The following is a 20,899-nucleotide window of genomic DNA, read 5'->3' as shown; positions in this document are numbered from 1 at the left end:
AATAAAAAATACAGTGGATTTTTTTGCAAATTTTGTTTAATAATTTTAGGAATAGAAATAAAATTTGAAAACTAATCAGAACATTTGCCTTTTAGTTTTTACATACAGATATCATAATTTTATGTAAATGTTAATAAAATGAACACTTCAAATTTTGGAGATTTTATTCCAAACTTGAAGAGAATGTCATTGAGCACATAAAAAATACTAAATGAAATTTTCTTACAAAATTTATATATCAATGTTAATATGTGCTTTATACCATATAAAACATTCATGCCCTCTTTGTTGGCTTTTAATGGAGATGCTACAGTAGGAAACACCCCATTCCTTTTTTCTCGAATTACAACTTTATGTGACAGTTTCTTTTTTTAAAAATGTAAGTAATATATTGTTTGGATTTATTTATTAACAGTAACTGAATGATAATGAGAATATATCTATGATTATATTGACCACTTATGATTTTGTAAATTGTAAATTTTTCTACATTAAAATTCTCCCTTACTAATGTGATTGTACATTGTACTACTGACCAGAATATGTCAGTCTACTAAAAAAGATCCGAAAAATTGCGGTTTTTTTTGGAACACAAATCAAGATGGAGATGTCCTCCTTAACACTGATATCTAAAACATATGTACATGATTCAAACAATTAAATTGAAATCCACAATGTTTATTACTTATTACTATATATTATATATTAACTGTCATGTGATCAACAAAAGTCGTAGGTTTCAGATGCTGGAGGAAATTAAGGTTTTTGGAGCAAGTTAAAATTTTTGAAGCAGGTCACATATCAGAATACACACTGGTCTTTCATGTACCATACTCAAACTAACATGGTTGATTTAACCATGTATATGTAATACAGAGCTAGCTTCAGAGAAACAGTGTGATCTTGATTATCCACTTGGACAGGCTAAAGATTTTAGAGCAACTCAAATTGGCTAAAGTCTTGAAGCTGGTTACATATTGAAGTAAGTACTTGTCAAACCCTATTCCGACAAGCACAGAAAATAAGCAAACAAGGAAAGATTGAGTAACGAAGAATATTGACCCAAGTTGAAAAATTGACCCGAGGGTCATATTTCACGTTGAATATTGATCCGGGAGTGCTTTTTCAGTGTTGAAAATTGAGCTCAAAAGTCGTAAAGTTTATTTCCGGGGTCTTTTTTCAACCGCTTGAATATTTTTCATAAGCTCTGATTACCTTTACCCGTTGAAAAATGACCTTGTTGAAATTGACCCCAACTACAGAGCTTTGAACTGGAACTTGCTTTACGCGATTTAGATAAATTTACTTGAAACTTTCATACACTTTTCGTAGGTGTGTTAAACGGGTATTGGGCATTTCTAAAAGACAATATATAACAATTCTGATCGCTACATAAACCAAATTCGAGGATTATAGACAACGGTAGGATAAAAGCTACTCAGGAAACTGAACACATTTTGGATGGCAGCCAACCCCAACAGGAAACTGATATCCAGATAGTGAACATCCTTCACACTAAAAAAGTATGTAGAATTGAATGCTAGAATGTCTGCATCCTCTACCGGACAGGAAAATTGGCTCAAGTCCTAAAGGAAATGGACAGGTACACCATCCAATTACTAGGCACATATGAAATAAGATGGACAGGAAGCGGGACTCGAAAACTTGCCACTGGTCATCAGATTCTATACTCAGGAAGAAATGATTGGCAGCACAGCAGCGGTTAAGGCGTAATACTCGACAGAAAACTAGGGAAGTATGTGATAGGTTGGAAGCCATTCGGCGATAGACTTCAATAGATAGATAGCGATAGACCATTTAAAATATGCCAAGCTGACTGTTATAGTCTGCTACTCACCAACAGAGGACAAAGAGGAGGAAGACAAGGACTCCTTTTATTAAGAACTTCAGAAAAAATGTCCATGATGTACTTCTCATATTAGGTGATCTTAATGCAAAAGTTGACACAAACAACGAAGGGAAGAGATCCACAATGGGAAATAATGGCTTTGGTGTGATTAACAACAATGGTAGCAGGCTAATCGACTTTTGTCAAGAAAACAAGTTTATTATAGAAGGTACCACTTATTAAGAAATTAACGCAGACTTCACCAGACGGTCCCACACAGAACCAAATAGGCAATGTACTAATAAATAACAGGTGAAGAGGAACTCTTCATGACCATTGAGAGGGGCTGATATAGGAGGTGACCACACACTTGTCCTAATAAAGCTGAAATTAAAATTGAGAAAGATGAAGAGGGGAACGTAGACAACCCCAAGTTAATATGAACAAGTTCAAAGATCCAACATTCAAGTAATCATTTCAACCAGAGGTTAAAAATTGCATCACCATCCTAGGAAATAAACAAAAACTTGACATTGAAGAGTTTCAAACTGGTAACACACTGGTAAAAGCAGGAAAGAAACTACTTGGGATGAAAAAGGGAAGGAAAAATGGAAATCAACAAAGACATGGGAATTAATTGAAGAAAGACGTACATGTAAAACAAAGCAAAAAATACTAAGAACCAAGTCAGTTAGGCTAAAATTTCAGCTAAAGGAAACATACTCAATACAAGACAAAGAAGTAAAGAAAAGTGCATGGAAGACCTAGTTGACAGGCTAGCGCAAAATGTAGAAGAGGAAGACTGAAAACAAGACAAAAGGGACCTTATACCGCGTCGCAAAAACTTTGAGTGGAGAATTAAGAGACACAGTTACGCCAGTGCGAAAACAAGATGGAAAATTGGCCTCCAGTACAAAAAATGAGCTTACCTGTTGGAATAAATCGCTTCGAAAGAGTACTTAACCAGGAATGTCCAACAATAGTAGCTGAAATAGGTGAAGGTGTTGACACACTCAGCATCGATACTGATGTACCGACAGTCGAAGAAGTAAAATAAGCCATAAAACTTCCTAAGAACGGGAAAGCCCAGGAAACGATCAAGCTCGTACAGAAATGCTGAAAGCTGAGGAAGTGCTAACACCTACACTTCTTATTGATATCCTGCTAATCATTTGACAGACAGAAACAGCACCAACTAACTGGAAGGTTAGTCTCATTGTGAAACTACCAAAGGAAGGAAACATGGCTTAAACAAATAACTGGATAGAAATCATGCTGATGTCAGTTACCAGCAAAATTGTCAGCAGAATCATCCTAAACAGAATGGCTTCAGTGATAGACCCGCATCTCTGTAAGGATCGAACGAGATAGATTTAGAAAAGGAAAATTATGTGCAGATCAAATATTTTCCTTGAGGCAAATTTTAGAATATAGCGAATAAGGGAACACCACTCTATATGCAAATTTCATTGACTTTGCCAAAGTATTTGACAGTGTACACCGTTTCGCATTAGGGAAGATCATCATGCATTATGGCACCCGCAACAAGATCATCTCCATCATACGAATGCTCTATTAGGACTTTCACACAAAGGTGATTTGCGGCACAGAACTTTCAGACAGCTTCCCAGTCCAAATAGGGGTGCGCCAAGTATACCTGCTGTCATCGCTGCTCTCTCATCCTTGCAAAGAATGGCTTATGAAAACAATCACTAGACAGGCCAATAGAGGATTATCCTAGACATTCAAACAGCCACTCGAAGATTTTGACTTTGCAGATTCCATCACTTTACTAGCACAGCAACATAAAAATATCCAAAGTAAAACTGATGACCTAGTCAAATACAGCAGACAGATTGGACTTAATATAAATGTTCAGAAAAAAATGATGAAGATTAGCCCAAAGAAATAAATCGAAGTTACAGCTAACAACAACAGAATACAAGAAGTCAATGATTTCGTATACCTTGGTAGCAATATCACAGCCTATGAAACTCTACCATAGACGTCCAATACAGGATAACAAAAACCCGTTGCAAATTTGCAAACCTACGGACCACCTGAACGTGATCCAGCATCAGGACCCAAACCAAAATAAGGATATTCATAACAAACATAATTGGAGTCCTACTATGTGGTTCTGAGTTCTGGATGGTGACAAATACCATCATACAAAAACTAGACAAACAAGATACCTCCGTAGGATCCTTAAAATATTCTGGCCAAACAAGATCAGCAACGAAGAGCTGTACAAGACGACTCAAACAGCTGCCATATCTGACCAGATAAAAGAAAAACGACGAAAGTGGATTGCTTATGTCCTGAAAAAGGAAATATCAGAAATACCGAGGGAAGCCTAAAATAGACTCCACCTGGAAAAAAGAAATAGAGGGCGGCCAAAGGAGACATGGCGGAGGTCAGTGGCAAAAGAGATGAAAGATCATGGATGGACTTTGGGCATTGTACAGCAGATGTCAGCAGACAGACAGAAATGAAGATCCTCGTTGAAGGCCTTATTTGCTCAAAGTACGAAGATGACTAAGTAAGTAAGTATATATGTACCAATTTCATTAACGGGATTTTAAGCGCTTAATAATATGTATTCAGGGAGGGACTGCACCTAATACCTATCATCTCTTAAAGCAATAAAAGCTTCAATTTTTGTATGCAATTCCTTTGAAAAAAATTGTGGTGTACCACTTTAGCGACAAAACATAGTGATGAAATTGATGTCAAGTTTGAGTGAGAAAAACTATTCCGAAATTAAATTTAAGAAGGTCATCCTGTTCAACAGTTAGGTTGCTATAAATTCTATCAGGCAGAACATTTTAATGCAAGAAAACAAACGAATTTTTTTCCAGTTCTATTCAACTTTGATATTTATAGTAACATACAAATTACCACAATAGCACAGATAGGGACATTTACTATAGCATTGTACAGGAATGAGTATTCATGGAAATCTACATGCATCCTCAAACCACTAACGTTTCCAAAATACACATGTACATAAAGTTAAAGCAAAATTAATTTTAAAAACTGACTTCTGTAAAACTTTTCTCTTTAGAGAATTAAACAGTACATGTATAAGCCTATTGTTATATTGTATAATTCACTGGGTAGGTGTAAATATGTTGCATCATGCTGTGAATTTACTAGGAGGATTTAATTAACATATATTTAAGAACACAGTTTAAATAAACTTAATATATGTTATATTGTAGATTGTGTATTTACACCCACCAAGAAATTTACAATTTACAATTTACAATATGACAATTTCATTTTAGTGGGCAATTTTAAGTAAAAATACAAAAAAGCAATATGATGCATTGTGAATTTCGTATATACACTCCTCCAGCAAATATATGAAAAATGTAATTCTGAACTTAATAGTTAAATTCATGTATTTCATGTAACCATGTAAACCAATTGAAAATTTCTTATAAAAGGCATCATTTTAAAATTAAAATTTTTAACAAATCATAGCGATTTATATTCGCTATGAGGTTACTAAATTTAAAATAGTTACATACATGTATAGGGAGGGTTAAAATGATAATTCGGCACATAAATAATAAATTGTTTCATGAATTCAAGAGACAGGGTTTTTTTTTCTAATTTGAAAATGCTAACGTTAAAACACGTTACTCTATAAAAAAAAAACCATGAATTAACTGTAACTTTTTGTTGAACAAATCAAAGATTTAATTATCAATTCAATAATATGTGATTTGGTTTTTAGCTCACCTGAGCTGAAAGCTCAAGTGACCTATTCTGATCACATTTTGTCCGTCGTCCGTCTGTCCGTCCGTCCGTAAACTTTTAAAATTTTGAATTTCTTCTCTAAAACCGCTTATCCAATTTTAACCAAATTTGGCACAAAGCATCCTTATGGGAGGGCGAATATAAATTGCAGAAATAAAAGTCCGATCTGTATTCAAAGCGGGGAAAACCTTGAAACTGTAGAAAAAGGGGGTGCATTTTTAAAAATCTTCTTCTCAAGAACTACTGAGTCCAGTTCAACGTAGTTTAGCATAAATTATCCTTATGGGAAGGAAAATATAAATTGCAAAAATTAAGGGCTAATTCTGTTTCAAATCTGAGTTATTACGAAAATAATAATAAAGGAAAGGCGTGTTTCAGCGTCGGGTTCGGCATCCGGTAAAATGGGTAGATAAGACTTGGCCTGGGCAAAACAAAAGATTGGCAGTTATTAATCTGCCAATCTCATTAAAATTTCAGGATATTTGATGGACCAGTATATTTGTATTCGCTGTAAATATTGCTGCAAAATAATGCGTATTTGGAATTGACGATTGCCGATCTGCCCCGGCTTTTATTTTGCCACGGCCCGGGTTTGCATACCCATTTTACCAAGACTCGTATTCCATACTTCTAAAATGAGGTTCTTTGTTTAAAGCAGCCATGACATTATACGAAAAACGGTCGATCTGACTATGATGAATTTGCTTTTTATGCAACAGTTCGCGTATGAAGGGAAATTTTGAAAACATACAAAATATATTGGTGCTGATTTTGTGAGTAGATTGAGGCTAAATATTTCAATGCGTTGACAGTTTTCACACATGACGTTGGTGTTAGCTTGTTCTGATTTTCGTTTCGTTTTCATTATTTATGCTTTGTAACCTGGGAACTATCGTCTGTATTTCGTGATTTTTTTGTATCAAATCAAACAGAGACTTCGGTAAATCAAACAGTTAACCGTTTACCTGCGCAAATTCAGCAAAATCTGATGTTTCAAAAAAGTACTGAAATACTATTCCTTCTATCGGTAATTCGGCATTATATTTTGCGTAATGAAAGATAAATGCAATAGGTTTTGTTGAGATGCTCGGCATTTTCTCGAGTTTATTCAGTTTAAATAGAGTTTGATATCGCTGACGGAAATATGTAGGTTTATACATGTATATATATGATTCATTTCGAAAAAATAAATTGTGTTCTTTATTTGTTATAGTGCGTGTTTCTTGTGTTTAATTGTTTACAATTTCTATTTACTAACCATATTTGCGGGTTAAGCTTCAAATTATAAGCAAGATACAGAGATTTGCTCACAATTCTATGTTTGTACACATATCTTAAAAACTAAAGATTTAAAAAGTAAAAAAATTGTCAATATTTATTAAGAAAATTTTGAAAAAGTTTTTTTGAAAAATTAAGAAAAAGTCTGTTCTTCCAGAAACCAACTTTAACAACTTATTGTATTGTAAAGTTAATACCTTTTTTTCGTCATTATTACTCCTACTGTACATGTGATCCTTGACTGTGTTTGTGTACATTTGTATAAACTGAATTTGAACCTCAAATACCAGCTAGTGAACTGGTCTTGAGTGAATAAAAGAATTGAAAATCTTAGGCCATTCTTTTTTTCCATTTTAAATGCTGAATAGGAAATACCAAGTTAAAAATCTTAAGCTGAATGTAATAAACTCATGTGAACAAAATATGACTCAAACCTAGGCGAACTGTGAGCTCTGTATCTTGCTTATAATTCTACGATTGACGCTGAAATTTTGGTTGAACACTAGAAATTATATATGAATTAGAATATGTTAAATACTTGTACAAATAAAATAAAAGAATGATATTCTGTATATACATACTCTCTGGGGCCCCCTCTTTATACAATAAATAATGTGAAATCTACATCAATTTTGATAGTTTTTCAGACACGAGTAAATAAAAACGACATCTTTAAAACAGTTTCCATATTTTCTGTTTCGGGGATAAAGTAATTATCGCTATTCCTAAGAAAATATCACAGCGGAAAATTATCCTGGTTTGTACGCGAGGTAAATAACAGTCATTTAATTATAATGGAGAAGACAAATAAAATTTTTGAATGTTTTTAATTTGAGGATTTGAGCACATTGAGGTACAATTTTCTTCTTTACATCTATACATGTAGGATATTTTTAATAAAATACAATAACTAATATATATATTTTTAAATACAATAACTAGTAAGTAGTTGATGAAAAAAATGTACCTATATGCTCTCATATATTTTGATCGCTTTACAAAGTGGGGGGGGGGGGCAGAACGAAAATATAGGGAATTGGAAGTTAACAGCTTAACAGTGTACCCCTACCAAATGTTTAGTTTTATATCTTGCGTAGGATTTTCTCATTCTGGTAAAAAATAGTATTTCATGAAGGTACAATGTCAAAGATTACGTGTATGCAAATATAAGTGTAAAATTCCAAAACTTGACAATATTTATTTTTTGTTATTCTACCGAGGGACCATATGGCATAATATCTTTTGAACGCCCATTGTTGCTCAGGTGAGCGATGTGGCCCCATGGGCCTCTTGTTTTTCTGTTGAATTCAAAACCGGTTTCATAATCAAAATACCTTGTTGCGGGTCAATTTCAACAGACCAGGGTCTTTATTCAACACCCTTGATCTTAATATTGAACGTTGAATTCTTCGTTACGGTAATTTCAAACACAGAGCTTGATTTTGATTATGGAAGGTTTTTTTTTATAGTTCAAAGTAGGGTTGAATGATGTTGGAAGAAATCCATGTCCTAATCCACTTTGACTCATGGTTCATGAAATTATGGATGTGAAACAAGGTTACCTAACTATGGCAAGCCAAATTCACAAAACCTAGCTTTATCGTCTGTAAACTATAGATAAGGCACCGTCAATTATATTGCTTTTGCTGATAAACATAAAATCACATCTGTTAACTATAGTTTACAGTGTAATCTCCGACTAGCTAATCAAAGTTTCGCTAATCGGGAAACCAAATTAATCTAAAGCTAATTATTGTTTAGTCAATCAAAGGATTACAAATCGTAAAACCGTGTTTATTAGATAAAATGTTTTGCAAACTATTGTCTTCAGTCACTGTGTTCTTTCTGAAACAGATTGTCGCATTAAGTATGGTTTACAAATATGAAATATTGATTAACGTCGTTAACTATAGTTTTCTGTCCGTAAACTATAGGCTGTGGTAAACTATAGTTTACTGCCGATAAACTAGTTTATCAACTGTGAAACTATGTTTAGCTCATTTTCGTAAAAATTTGGCAAACCATATCAGATATCTTATCAAGGATGCCAAGAAAAGAAAGAGCCCTTGGTGTTTCCTAAGTCAAACTTGCAAGATGGATGTGATTGTTCTTTTATTATGATTAGTATGATGTTGAATCATAGTTTGTATAACTTACAATAGAATGATGTGCTATAGAATGTTATCATATGATAATGTATTATGATATGCACTATATAATATGAATCAAAATTGAGTCTTGTTATAGTTTGACAAAATACTGCTTTACGATATGATACGAAGCAATTATGTGATATAAATTCAAATCAGTGAATATATTTTGATACAGTTTTTATTATATGATACAATAATGAATATTCTATAAAATAAATTAAACTTGTTATGATCAGATATTATTTTGTATGAAAATATGACTTATATTTTTCTTGTATCAAATTATCTTCTAGTGATGCCTTGTCACAATTAGGTTTGTAATCTTTGATTTCCTAGGTTTTACATCATTTCTATGGAAAAAGCCGGCTGTCATTTCAAACATCCTTTTTTTCATGCTTCATATGGTATCATTGAATAATGTAAATGAAATATGATATGTAGTTATATCACTGAGACATTAAAATGAAAATATAAATGTACAAAAAAATTTCTAATAAAAAAGTTTGATGCAACAATTTGGGTGAAATCATTATTGAATGAAGATTTAAACAGTACAAGTACCGTTAATGGAACTATGCAGTGTAGGTTTCTCACTACATGTGTCAGCAACAAACTCTCGCACTATCTCATACGGATATAGAATAAAGTTAAATATGCATCCAACAAATTTCTAGAAATAATGGTATATAATGTAGAAAATAATCCAGACATTACTTTTCTCGTTCAATCGCCTAATCGTTAAAAAATGCAATAGATTCTACATTATCAAATTCTTTCCTTATTTTTTCAAACACATCTTTAAACACCGTGCAAATCACCAATTTTGGTTGTAACGTTTGTTCTTTTTGTCCACTGCTCGCTTGATCGCTTGATTCATGTAATTTCCCACCCGTCAACACAGCAACAACTTCCAGTTTTCTCACTCTTGCATTTGTACTCTCTCTAAATACTATTGAACCAGAATCTCCCTGTCTTCCGAATTCTTCCCCGTTCATTCCTTTGACCGCGATCATACCCTGCTTATTTTCAATTAACTCTGAGCAGACAATCGTCCCTTGCGTCCAATTTGAAACAGCACCCAACTTATGTACAATTTCTCCCCTGATGTCCAAAGTTTCTAAACAAAGAACATCAGCGTTTGTTGGGTCATCTGTGTGATTTAAAAGTTTCTTTTCGGAGAAGTATTCCTCCATTTCACTATCAATCTCAACGATTGCAAAATCATTTTCAATCTTTCGATCATTTAAGACATAACGACATTTCCCTAGAGGTATCCGTTGGTTTTGTTCAGTTTCAATATAAACATAATTGTCCTTTAAACAAACATGTCTACATGACAGTGCAACTGTCTTTTCATTGTTTAAAAGAGCAACTGAACCCAAAGTTCCATAATGGTCTTTGACATTTGGGGAATCTCCTCCCTGTTTCTGTGATTTCGGTGTCTGGTATAGCTTTCTTCCCTGAGCTTGAAGATTCCCATTAAATAACTCTACCTGTTCCTGCTGTTTTAATGTTTCTTGACTGATGACGATGATGTCACAAAAGTTAGCTGACGATATTGTGCTCAGTGCTTCGTTTACTTCGTTGAATTTTTCATCACTCACAACTACACGAAACTTCTCGAAATAGAAACCATACCGGACTATCTCCTCTTCAAATCTAAAAAGGAAAAATAAAGCAAATTGTAAAACTATCCCACTAAATGTATCTAATATTCATATCAGAAACGTGTTGTTCTTTGCCGAAAACGTGTCATTCATACTAAAAATGTCTCATTGCTTTAAAAAAAAGTTTTCGAAAACATGTCACTCTTGTTCAAAAACACGTCATTCATATTTATCATATATGTTATTTGCATGTATGTGCGACAAACATGTAATTTAGAATCAGAAACTTGTGATTAATATTTGGTAACCTTGTGATTAATATAAAATCACAGAATTCATGTGCATTATCTTGTAATTTCTTTGAGATATCTTGTTAACTGTAGTATAATCTCGTACCCGGTCACTACATGAATGTGAACCGATTTTACTCATCTGGTGACAATATAAAATTTTTTTGATAGATTGTTCTAGAATCTAAACACATACGCTTTATGCCAAATGACGGGATATGGATTTGACGTCAAAGGGGCATAATAAACCTATATTTATTTTTTTTTTTTTAATCGAAACATTCTTGTCCAACGAATAGAAATGCTTATTATTACATTCAATGATTTTGTTTGACGTCGTCGTCAGATGAGCAGACAAATTGAATAAAACGCGTTAGCCTGTATTGATATTTTTTCTGCTCAACTGATGACAATTATTGACACGACGACGTCAAAAACAAATTATATGCATATTCCCCTGTTGATGATATCAATAATTTATTAAAATTAATCGAAATAAATTGCAGATCAAGGAGGGAGAAAACCAGTAACAGCTTTTTTTCAAAACCTAGTTTAAAATGGTTATCACATAGACTGTTGAGATGAGCATGAGAATATTATTCTTGAAAATTAACTTTTGAAATTTTGCTTTTAGCAATAGAATCAACTTTATTGTTAAATGATTATAGAACATGGTATTTTAACAAATGTATAAAATAGGTTTCAAACCAATAACATAAAAATCAATATTTGGAAACTTCTTATGTGAATTACATGTGAATTCATATGCAGTGATTAGTTTGTAGCATTGAGATGCATTTAAACATAATTTAATGGAAAAACACAGTCCACTATAATATCAACGTAATGCCATACTAGTAACTGAAACGACGATTTTTTCAGAAACGTGTAGATCCAGTGTTCTGTGATGTCATACTTTATTGTAAAACTTTGAATTCTTTAAAATTTGTGCAAGATAGCTTTATATATTTTATGTGAACAGAATCAAATGGAAGTAACACGAATTACTGTTAAGTTCAAGATATTTTCGCAGCTAGATTTTATCCTAAATTTCCAATTTTTTATACATTTTATCTATGCTAAGGGGAAATAACTCTTTTTCTGACTTTTCTCTCAGCTGTATGTCTAAAAGCTATAATTTTTCTTATTCCAACAATTAATTTTAAAATGTGTTTATAGTTTTACTTTTCTGACACAGTTGACAATAAAATAAAAAAAAGATAAACAAGTTTCTGCCTCAAATATGTTACTTTTAACAAGAGGCCCAAAGGGCCACATCGCTCACCTGAGCAACACTGGCTTTATATGGGCGTTCAAAGGATATTGTGCCTTGTGGCCCCTCGGTAGATTAATCAAAAATGAATATCCGAATTTTCACTTATTTTTCCATATACTTAATCTTTGACATATTTACCTTTATGGAATACCATTTTTACCGAAAATAAGATCATATGCAATATAAAATAACTAAATTTTCAGTTGGTGTTCACGGTTAACTTCCAGTTCCCTTTATTTTAGCCCCCCATCACTTAATAAAACGATTAAAAGACATGAGAGCATAAAGGTATATTTTCTCCCTCCACTACTTACTAGTTATTGTATTTTTTTTTTGTAAAATTATATGTGAAAGAAGAAAAGTGTACATCAATGCACCAGAATGAATGCGCTCAGTTCGTTCCTCAAATTAAAAACATTGAAAAATTTAATTGACCTTCTCCATTATAGACGATTGTCATTTACCAGGCATTTAAAATTCATTTCGTATGACGTTTCATATCCTTACTCACTTGATTCAAGAATAAACTTAACTGAAATATGATGTCACATATGTTAAAGAGCTATAATTCAAATTAATGTATTGGCAGGCATGTCCCTCTATTGTACCAAGGCCCATCCATTACTTTCATCTTTTTTAAAAAACAACAAATGTGTACAAACAAAGATGATATTCCGTTGCAATATTCTTTTAAGAACAGCGATAATGCTTTTATCCTCATAATAATGATAATGTGTCAGGACTATGGAAACTGTTTTAAAGGCGTCGTTTTCATTTACTTGTGTTCGAAATTCATATAATATATCAAAAATTTGTGAGATTTTATGCAATTCATCGTTGAAGAAGGGGCACCAGAAAGTAGTTACAGCATATCATTCTTTTAGCAAGACATTGCTATTGATCAACCAAAATTTCAGCGTCAATCGTAGAACTGTAAGCAAGATACATAGCTTGGTTTCAGTCATGTTTTTGTTCACATGAGTTTATTACATCCACCTTAAGACTTTTAAACTTGCATTTAAAATATAAACAAACTAAAACATGACCTCAGCTTTGTGTACAGACATATAGTAGCGTTGTGCACAAAGCTCTTGCTTATAACTCGAAGCTTGATTCTCAGGTTTGTAAAATTATAGGAATTTGTAAACAATAAACAAAAGAGAAAACTGCACAAAAACAAAGAAAAAACTCAATTTATTTTTCATCATATATACCGGTATACTTTAGTTATATATTTCTAGCAGCGAGAATAATCTCCGTTTAGATTGAAATTGCTGAGAATCTTAATAGAACATGTTGCATTCATCAACCATTACGTAGAGATCGTACCAAATTACACGCACCAACATAATTTGACCCCCCCCCCCCGGTGGCCACACCCTACCCCCTGAAATCATGGTTTGAACAAACTAGAATGAATCAACACTACCTGAGGATGCTTCCACACAAAGTACAGCTTTTCTGGCCAATTGGTATTTGATAAGAAAATTTTAAAAGATTTTTCACTAGGTATTCCTATGTAAAATTAGACCCACCCACTGTTGCCTCACCCTACCCCCGGGATCATGGTTTGAACAAATTTGCATCTACATTACCTGAGGATGCTTCCAAACAAGTTAAAGCTTTTCTGGCATACTGGTTTTTGTTGAGAAGATTTTTCTCTATGTATTCCTAAAAATTTCGACCCCCATTGTGGCCTCACCTTACCCCCACCTTACCCCCGGGGATCATGATTTGAAAAAATTGAATCTACACAACCTGAAGATGCTTCCACACAAGTTACAGCTTTTCTGGCTAACTCGTTTTTGAGAAGAAGATTTTTAATGATTTTTCTCTACACATTTGTATCTTAAAATTTGATCCCCCATTGGGGCCCCACTGTACCCCCGGGGATCATGGTTTGGACAAGCTTGAATCTACACTACTTGAGGATGCTTCCTCACAAGTAACAGCTTTTCTGGCCAATTGATTTTTGAGAAGAATATTTTTAAAGATATTTCTCTGTATATTTCACCTCAGGTGAGCTAACAATTATTTATGTCTCTGCTACATGTACACACACTTAGTATTTCCATCAGCAAAATTAATCTCCGTTTAGACTGAATAGACTAGAGAAAATACTGACAACTAGCCTAAAACACATTGTAGTTATTAACTATTACGCAAAGACCATGCCGTATTACCATTAGAATTTGTATTTTAGTTGTTAAAGTACCGTACCTGTTAATGTATCTTATTTTCCGCAAGTAAGAGTCAGCTGTCTTATTTTCCGATGTCTATATTTGATTGATACGTAAAAATTACAAAATACAGGCGATAGTTTTCCCCAGTTACAAACCGTAATTCATGAAAACGAAACGCAAATCCAAACAAGCTTAAACCACCGCCAATGTCAACACATTGGAATATTTTATATCAATTTACTTCACAAAATCGGCAATAATGTATCTTGCATGTCTCAAATATTCCTTTCGCACGCAAACTGTTCCACAACTACCAAATTCATCTTTGTCAGATTGACCCATTTCTCATACGTTCAAAATGGCTGCTTCAAAATAGTTTTTGAGATATGGAATACCGAACCCGAAGTTAAACTGATTGACCCCCATTCTCTCTATATTTGCCTTACCATAAGGATGCTTTGTGCCAAATTTGGTTGAAATTGGCCAATCAGTTTAAGAGAAGAAGTTCAAAATGTAAAAAGTATACAGACGGACGACGGACAAAAAGCGATCAGAATAGCTCACTTGAGCTTTCAGCTCAGGTGAGCTAACAAAAAAGTACGGTTTTCTGATGCTAAATTATGCTTTAGTTCATGTTTATCAGACATCTCAAAAAGTGTGATGACATGTATATCTTTTTTATAATCGATGAAATTTATAATCTATTAAATCTAAATCAGTTCTGTTTTTCAACTTTCATCAGAGAGTTTTACGAGTATGGAGTTACCTTAAATGCTATGTTGTTTCGTCTGAGAGAGAGAGAGAGAGAGAGAGAGAGAGAGAGAGAGAGAGAGAGAGAGAGAGAGAGAGAGATTTACCTTTCCAAAATATTTTTTATGTTTTGTGGAATATCATAAGATTTATGCTTATTTTTTCCAAGTTCTGGAAAGTCAGAACATTTTTCTATTCGTTTCAGCACAGTTTGAACATCTTCCAATACACAAAGTGACCAATATTTCTCATCTTGTAAAATCTCGATCAAAGGTAACTCCAAGGCGGATGTTAGATTGTTCCACACTTGATCCGGATCAGGGGGAATAATAGAGGACTTAAATACCAGGCCTTTTGTCGTTAACTGCTCTCGAATTTTCGCCGCATCGTTGTTTGATGAAATAACGATGCACCAACTGCAGTTTATCATTTGCCTCTGTTAATAAGTGATAATGAAATCAGTGTTTTCATTTACAAATATTCCACTGCTATTAGTTTTTATATGTTAGCATTGCATATACATGTTTTTGGCTCACGTGCTAGAAGCTCGCGAGCTTTTTAGTCAGTTTTTGTCCAGCGTCCGCCCGACTGTCTGTCTGTACTTCTGCAAACTCTTTACATTTTCTACTTTTTCTCCAGAACCACTAGACCAATTTCTACCACATGGGTAATGGTTATAGAAGTTTTCTTTAATGAATGACTACGATTTCTTTCAAGGTGAAATAATTAACAATTATTGAAAATTGTTGATATGTTTCGAAAAACTATTGGGCCAGAAAAGCTAAAACTTGTGTGAAAGCATATTCAGGTAGTGAAGATTCAAATTTGTTCAAATCACAATCACTGGGCTAGAGTTAAGCCGCAATGGGGAGTCGAACTTTTACAAAGAAAATAAAAAAAATATAGAAAAAATTCTTTGAAAGTCTTCTTCTCAAAAACCCACAATCTACATTTACAGTTACAGCATTTCTGGTTTTTGAGAAGAATTTTTTACAAAGATTTTTCTCAATATATTCATATGTAAAAATTTGACCGATTACCCCCTCCCCCACTAATTGTGTCCCAGTTCTACCCCCAGGGGTCATGATTTGAACAAGCTTGAATCTACACTACCTGAGGATGCTTCAACACAAGTTTCAGCTTTACAGCCAAATGATGTTGAGGAAAAGATTAAAAAGTTTTTTGCATATATACGTTCCTATGTGAAATTAACCCACCCACCTCATGTGTAGCCCAATACTACCCCCAGTGATAATAATTTGAACAAACTTGAATCTATACTATCTGAGAATGATTCCATCCATGATTAAGCTTTTCTTGCTAAATGTTTTTTGCGAGAAAGATTTTTTAAAAATTCCAATAAAATTTTAGTATTCTCAATTACTAGCATTTTCCTTTGAAATGGGACGTGGTCCTCCATTTTAAGAAATAAAAATACTATTCAGCCACTGATGTTTTGTGTTAACTTTGGTTAAAATTAGGTCAGTGACTCTGGAGAAGAAAATGTAAGTTTACAGACAGACAAACGGGAGGACGGATAAAAAGTAATCAAAGAAGCTCACTTGAACTCTCAGCTCGGGTGAGCTAAAAACCACATATTTTATCACAAGAGTATATTTTGCTTGATTGTCTCGTAAACATATAACCCTCTTTATCCAATATAGGCGATATACGTATTATTTTTTTTTAGTTTTTCTTACATTTTTATAACCTTTTTAAAAAGTTAAAATGTTTCAAGAAAGTTTACACAATATTATATCAAACCATCAAAAAGGATTCAAAAATAACTAAGAATGTATTTAACGTTTTAAGGAAATCGTGGTTATTGTTATCATTAAAAAAAATCGGGTGTCTTTTTGGGTTTCGTCCTTGATTATTTAATTGTGCTAACAAAAACCGCAAACAAATCTGAATAAACACATTATAAACAATCTCTTATCACATCCTACTAGTCAAACAACCGAGGTTTTTATTTGGTGTATAAAATTAAAAAAAAAACCTGATGCGTTAAAACATGGTTTTACCTTAAATATACCATGATTTAATATAGAAAAAAAAAATGTTTTCACCTCAAGAGAATCGAAAGTCCCCTCTTCATCGTTAGTGGTATCAAAGAAGACAACCAAAATGAAATCCCGCCTGATTTTCTCTGTGAATATTAATTACATCGTAAAAAAAATGATAGGCTTTATGGACATCATCTTTGAAACAGAACTTATTGAACCCATAATTACCATTTTCGTCTTCTAATATCAGTGGTTGTAAGAGATTCCTGTCGACGTCTGTTTCCCTTCCATAAACTAAAATAGTACTATCGGCTAATTTTGATAAGTCACGGGTGATGATGTTATTATCTATCTGATGAGCACTATCAACTATCTTCTTGATCAGTTCCCGATGGTATTCATATCGTGGAAACATTGGTCTTTTGTAGATAGCATTGTAAGTTTTCATGGAATTGTCTGAATGCACTGGAATACAAAAAGGATCTTGTTAATGTGTTTATGAGAGAGAGAGAGAGAGAGAGAGAGAGAGAGAGAGAGAGAGAGAGAGAGAGAGAGTACACTGTGACTTATATTAACCTTCTTTTGCAAGGTTATTTTGAAAACCTTCACTACTATCAGAATGATCCTTAGCTCTGTTTGGACGACGATACTGAGACAATATTTTAATAATAAAAGGATAGCCCTGGAATTCCTCGGCGACATCAAGGGCGAAATCTACAGATGCATTTTGTCCAGCAGCTAACTGAAGATCACTCAAAATCTCTTTTATCCACATGAGGTAGTCAATTTTTTCTGTCATTACTTCTTCCTTTATTTCCTTCATTTTGTTTTGTAAGCATTGAGTCTGACTTCTTACTTCTGATGCTAGCTGAAGAAAGCCTGCTTTATTTTGCAACGATGATGATCCATCTATAAAATCACACAAATTTTTATGAGTCTGTTTCATCTTTTGTAATTGTTCCTTGTTTTTTTCATATGCATCTTTCTTTATCTTTGCTTTATTTTGAAACCCTGATTTAACTTCATCAAAGTGTCTTTTCAATACATCGATGCAATGTGACTTTAAAGTTTCTATTTCTCTCTCTAAATTCTCAAATTCTGATGTTCGTTTTTCCATTAATTCAAGGCATGTTTTGTCCGCTTTATTCATCTCAACTCTATCCAAGTCATCCTGTAGTTTTTGTCTAGTTTCATGGAACTCTTGGTCAATTGTACAAATCCTGAATTGACACTCTTTATGTGATTCCACGATGCACTCTTCACAAACAGCTTTCTCACAACTTTTGCAAAAAGATTCTATTCTCTGGTCTTTGTGAATAACACAATTCAAAGACATTTTTAAGGCGGCTTCTAGATTTTTTGACCATTTCTCCTTTGGTATGGGTCTAATGTTATGATTTTCAAAGATTTTCATACGAGTATGACTTTGGTAACATGAACGACAAATTAGTCCGCAGTCTGCGCATAATTCTGATGCTTTATCAGAAGAGTTTTCTTTGCACTGATCACATGTAAGATCTCCAAATTTCTCAAAATTTAGTGCTTCTTCGATCTTAACGTTGACGGGAAATAAATTTAGGCAAGTTTTTTGTAATTTCTTTCGACAATTTGGACATTTCTTTTCTTCTATAATTATCTTTTCCAAGCATTCGCTACATACGTTTTTTATACAACACTCTAATATGTGTGGTTTTCGGTTAGGAAGCTTGTAATCAAAACTGCACACGAAGCAAGCTCTCTCCTCCATGATAACTTCACCTATAAATTATTATTGATATTATACATATTAAAATTTAGCATACATTTTTATACTACAAATCAGCATGCCTTTAGCTATTTCAAGTTTATGGCCCACTAGAGGTGCTCTCTTGGTGATACATTTTTATAAGCCACTTTTTAACAATCAGCGAACCAGTTTTCTGTGGCTTTAAAGACAGGAAATATAAACAAAATGATACAGTACACTTTGTGATATACTTACTTACCTCTAGGGCTGACCTACATATTTACTAAAAAAAAATAATGAAAATTGTAAATATGTAAGTCAACCTACCTCAAAAAGCGTCACAGTTTATGGCATATTTATACAACTTTGCCACCGATCTGTCTAAGAATTAATGTTCATCTACTCAATACCCATATCTGCAATCTTAAAGCGGACATGCATTCATAAATGCATTATGGTCGCCATATTAGATTCGATCGCTCCTCTGAAAGATATACCTGAATGCGGTGAAGCATGAATAGTGCTTTCGGCCTTATATAAGGGGTGCGTAGCGATGAGCAGAACAATAGAAATCAACAAATATCGCGGTAGTCGGAGATAAAAGGGAAATAATGAGTATTTATGAATTCATCTCGGCTTTAACAACATGTCCATTACAAATAGACGAACCCACGCTTCTGCTATGTTTCAGATTAATATGAAGCATGAGGGACATGTCAGCATTACTTAGGAGACTACAAAATTCCTAAAACGGCTTCTCTTATCTCTTATAGATTAAATTGACACTACACATGTACTTTTCAAGTCATCCATATGCATACATATTAAATTAATTACTTATCTTTATATACTACAGTTCTTCTTTTGATGCAGTTGTGTTCAACATACAGTTCTGAAGCTTGATAATTAATTTACCTTATTGTACACTTCCTGCAGGTTGAAGACACTTGATTCATTTTTTACTTTATCTTCTATTCTGAATCTCTATCCCCCAAGTCATGTTCTTGGTTTACTGGATCTTTCGATTAGTGGTGTTTTAAAAAGATCCGTGATATTGAATTTCAGTTCCAGTGTTACTGTTGTTCCTATTATGCAACTACAGATTTTCACGACTTGCAATATTTTGTGTGTTTATAAGAAAAATCGATAACGTCGACAAATGTGTGGCAGAATGCGGGTTATTTCCGTAAACGAGAGAAGGACATTTAAATACTTCACACCCTTCACGCATGAAGAGTCTTTCTCTATACAGACACGGCTACATTGACGATTATATATGCATAGAGGGTATACATGTATCATGTTTGAATGCAAAATACATAATTTATGCGCATTTTTTTCGAGCAATTTTTAACGCGACCGCAAATCGATCTTTATAGATACAGTTAAGAGATAACTTTAATTTCTGTATTTTGATGTTACCGTTAAAAAATTTGATTTCTAATTGCCAGCGTGTTTAAGATATAATTCTATGGAGTTAAATGAAAGAATTCTTGCTCTTGATTGGTATTTAATCATTGCGCATTTCAATATTATCAAGATAAAACTTAGTCCAGATAAACACGTAGAAAATTTTCTTCATAGCGGTTTCAGCTGACATAAGGTCAGCAGGTCAGTGAAACTATTTCATGGCTGTTTGCCCGCTGTTTAAGATTTTTTTTTTGAAAAAAAATATCATGAGATATCATTTTCATATTATATCACACATAAACAGAATATTCATATCGTGCTTTCTGTGCTATTTATAACAATTATTAAAAATAATTAAAATATGTCAACAGTATGCATATTTTGAGAAGAATAACCGGTTATTGGTCAGAACGAATTGCGATTAACCAATTAGCAAACTTGCAATCGATTGCCATCCCTTGTTCGTTCTTTCAGTAGATGTTTACAATTTATGTTTATGATTTAGCATTTACACAGTCAGTAACAATAAAAAAAAAACTTGCAAATATATCTCAAATTGACAGGTATTTTATTTATTTAATTATTTACATTAAGAATATTCTT

General features: G+C 33.3%; 1 protein-coding gene across 2 annotated transcripts; it reads right to left on the bottom strand.

Moving 5' to 3' along the window:
* Nucleotides 1-9,214: 9,214 nt before the first annotated feature.
* LOC136276511 (uncharacterized) lies at nt 9,215-20,044 on the bottom strand. Of its 2 annotated transcripts, none has more exons than XM_066088710.1 (6): nt 19,802-20,044; nt 17,737-18,918; nt 17,389-17,625; nt 17,224-17,303; nt 15,262-15,590; nt 9,215-10,707 (listed from the first exon to the last, which is right to left on the bottom strand). In XM_066088710.1, exons 2-6 carry the CDS (start codon nt 18,905-18,907, stop codon nt 9,780-9,782), a joined length of 2,745 nt encoding a protein of 914 aa, XP_065944782.1. In that variant the 5' UTR covers nt 18,908-18,918; nt 19,802-20,044; the 3' UTR covers nt 9,215-9,779. The 2 variants fall into 2 exon arrangements, with proteins under 2 accessions (XP_065944782.1, XP_065944783.1); XM_066088711.1 differs by lacking the exon at nt 19,802-20,044 and adding an exon at nt 19,214-19,497.
* Nucleotides 20,045-20,899: the final 855 nt, after the last annotated feature.

This window comes from Magallana gigas, chromosome 6 (genome assembly GCF_963853765.1).
Source record: "Magallana gigas chromosome 6, xbMagGiga1.1, whole genome shotgun sequence".
Lineage (NCBI taxonomy): Eukaryota > Metazoa > Mollusca > Bivalvia > Ostreida > Ostreidae > Magallana > Magallana gigas.
Note: the sequence above shows the minus strand (reverse complement) of the source record. Positions and strands in the feature narration are given on the sequence as shown.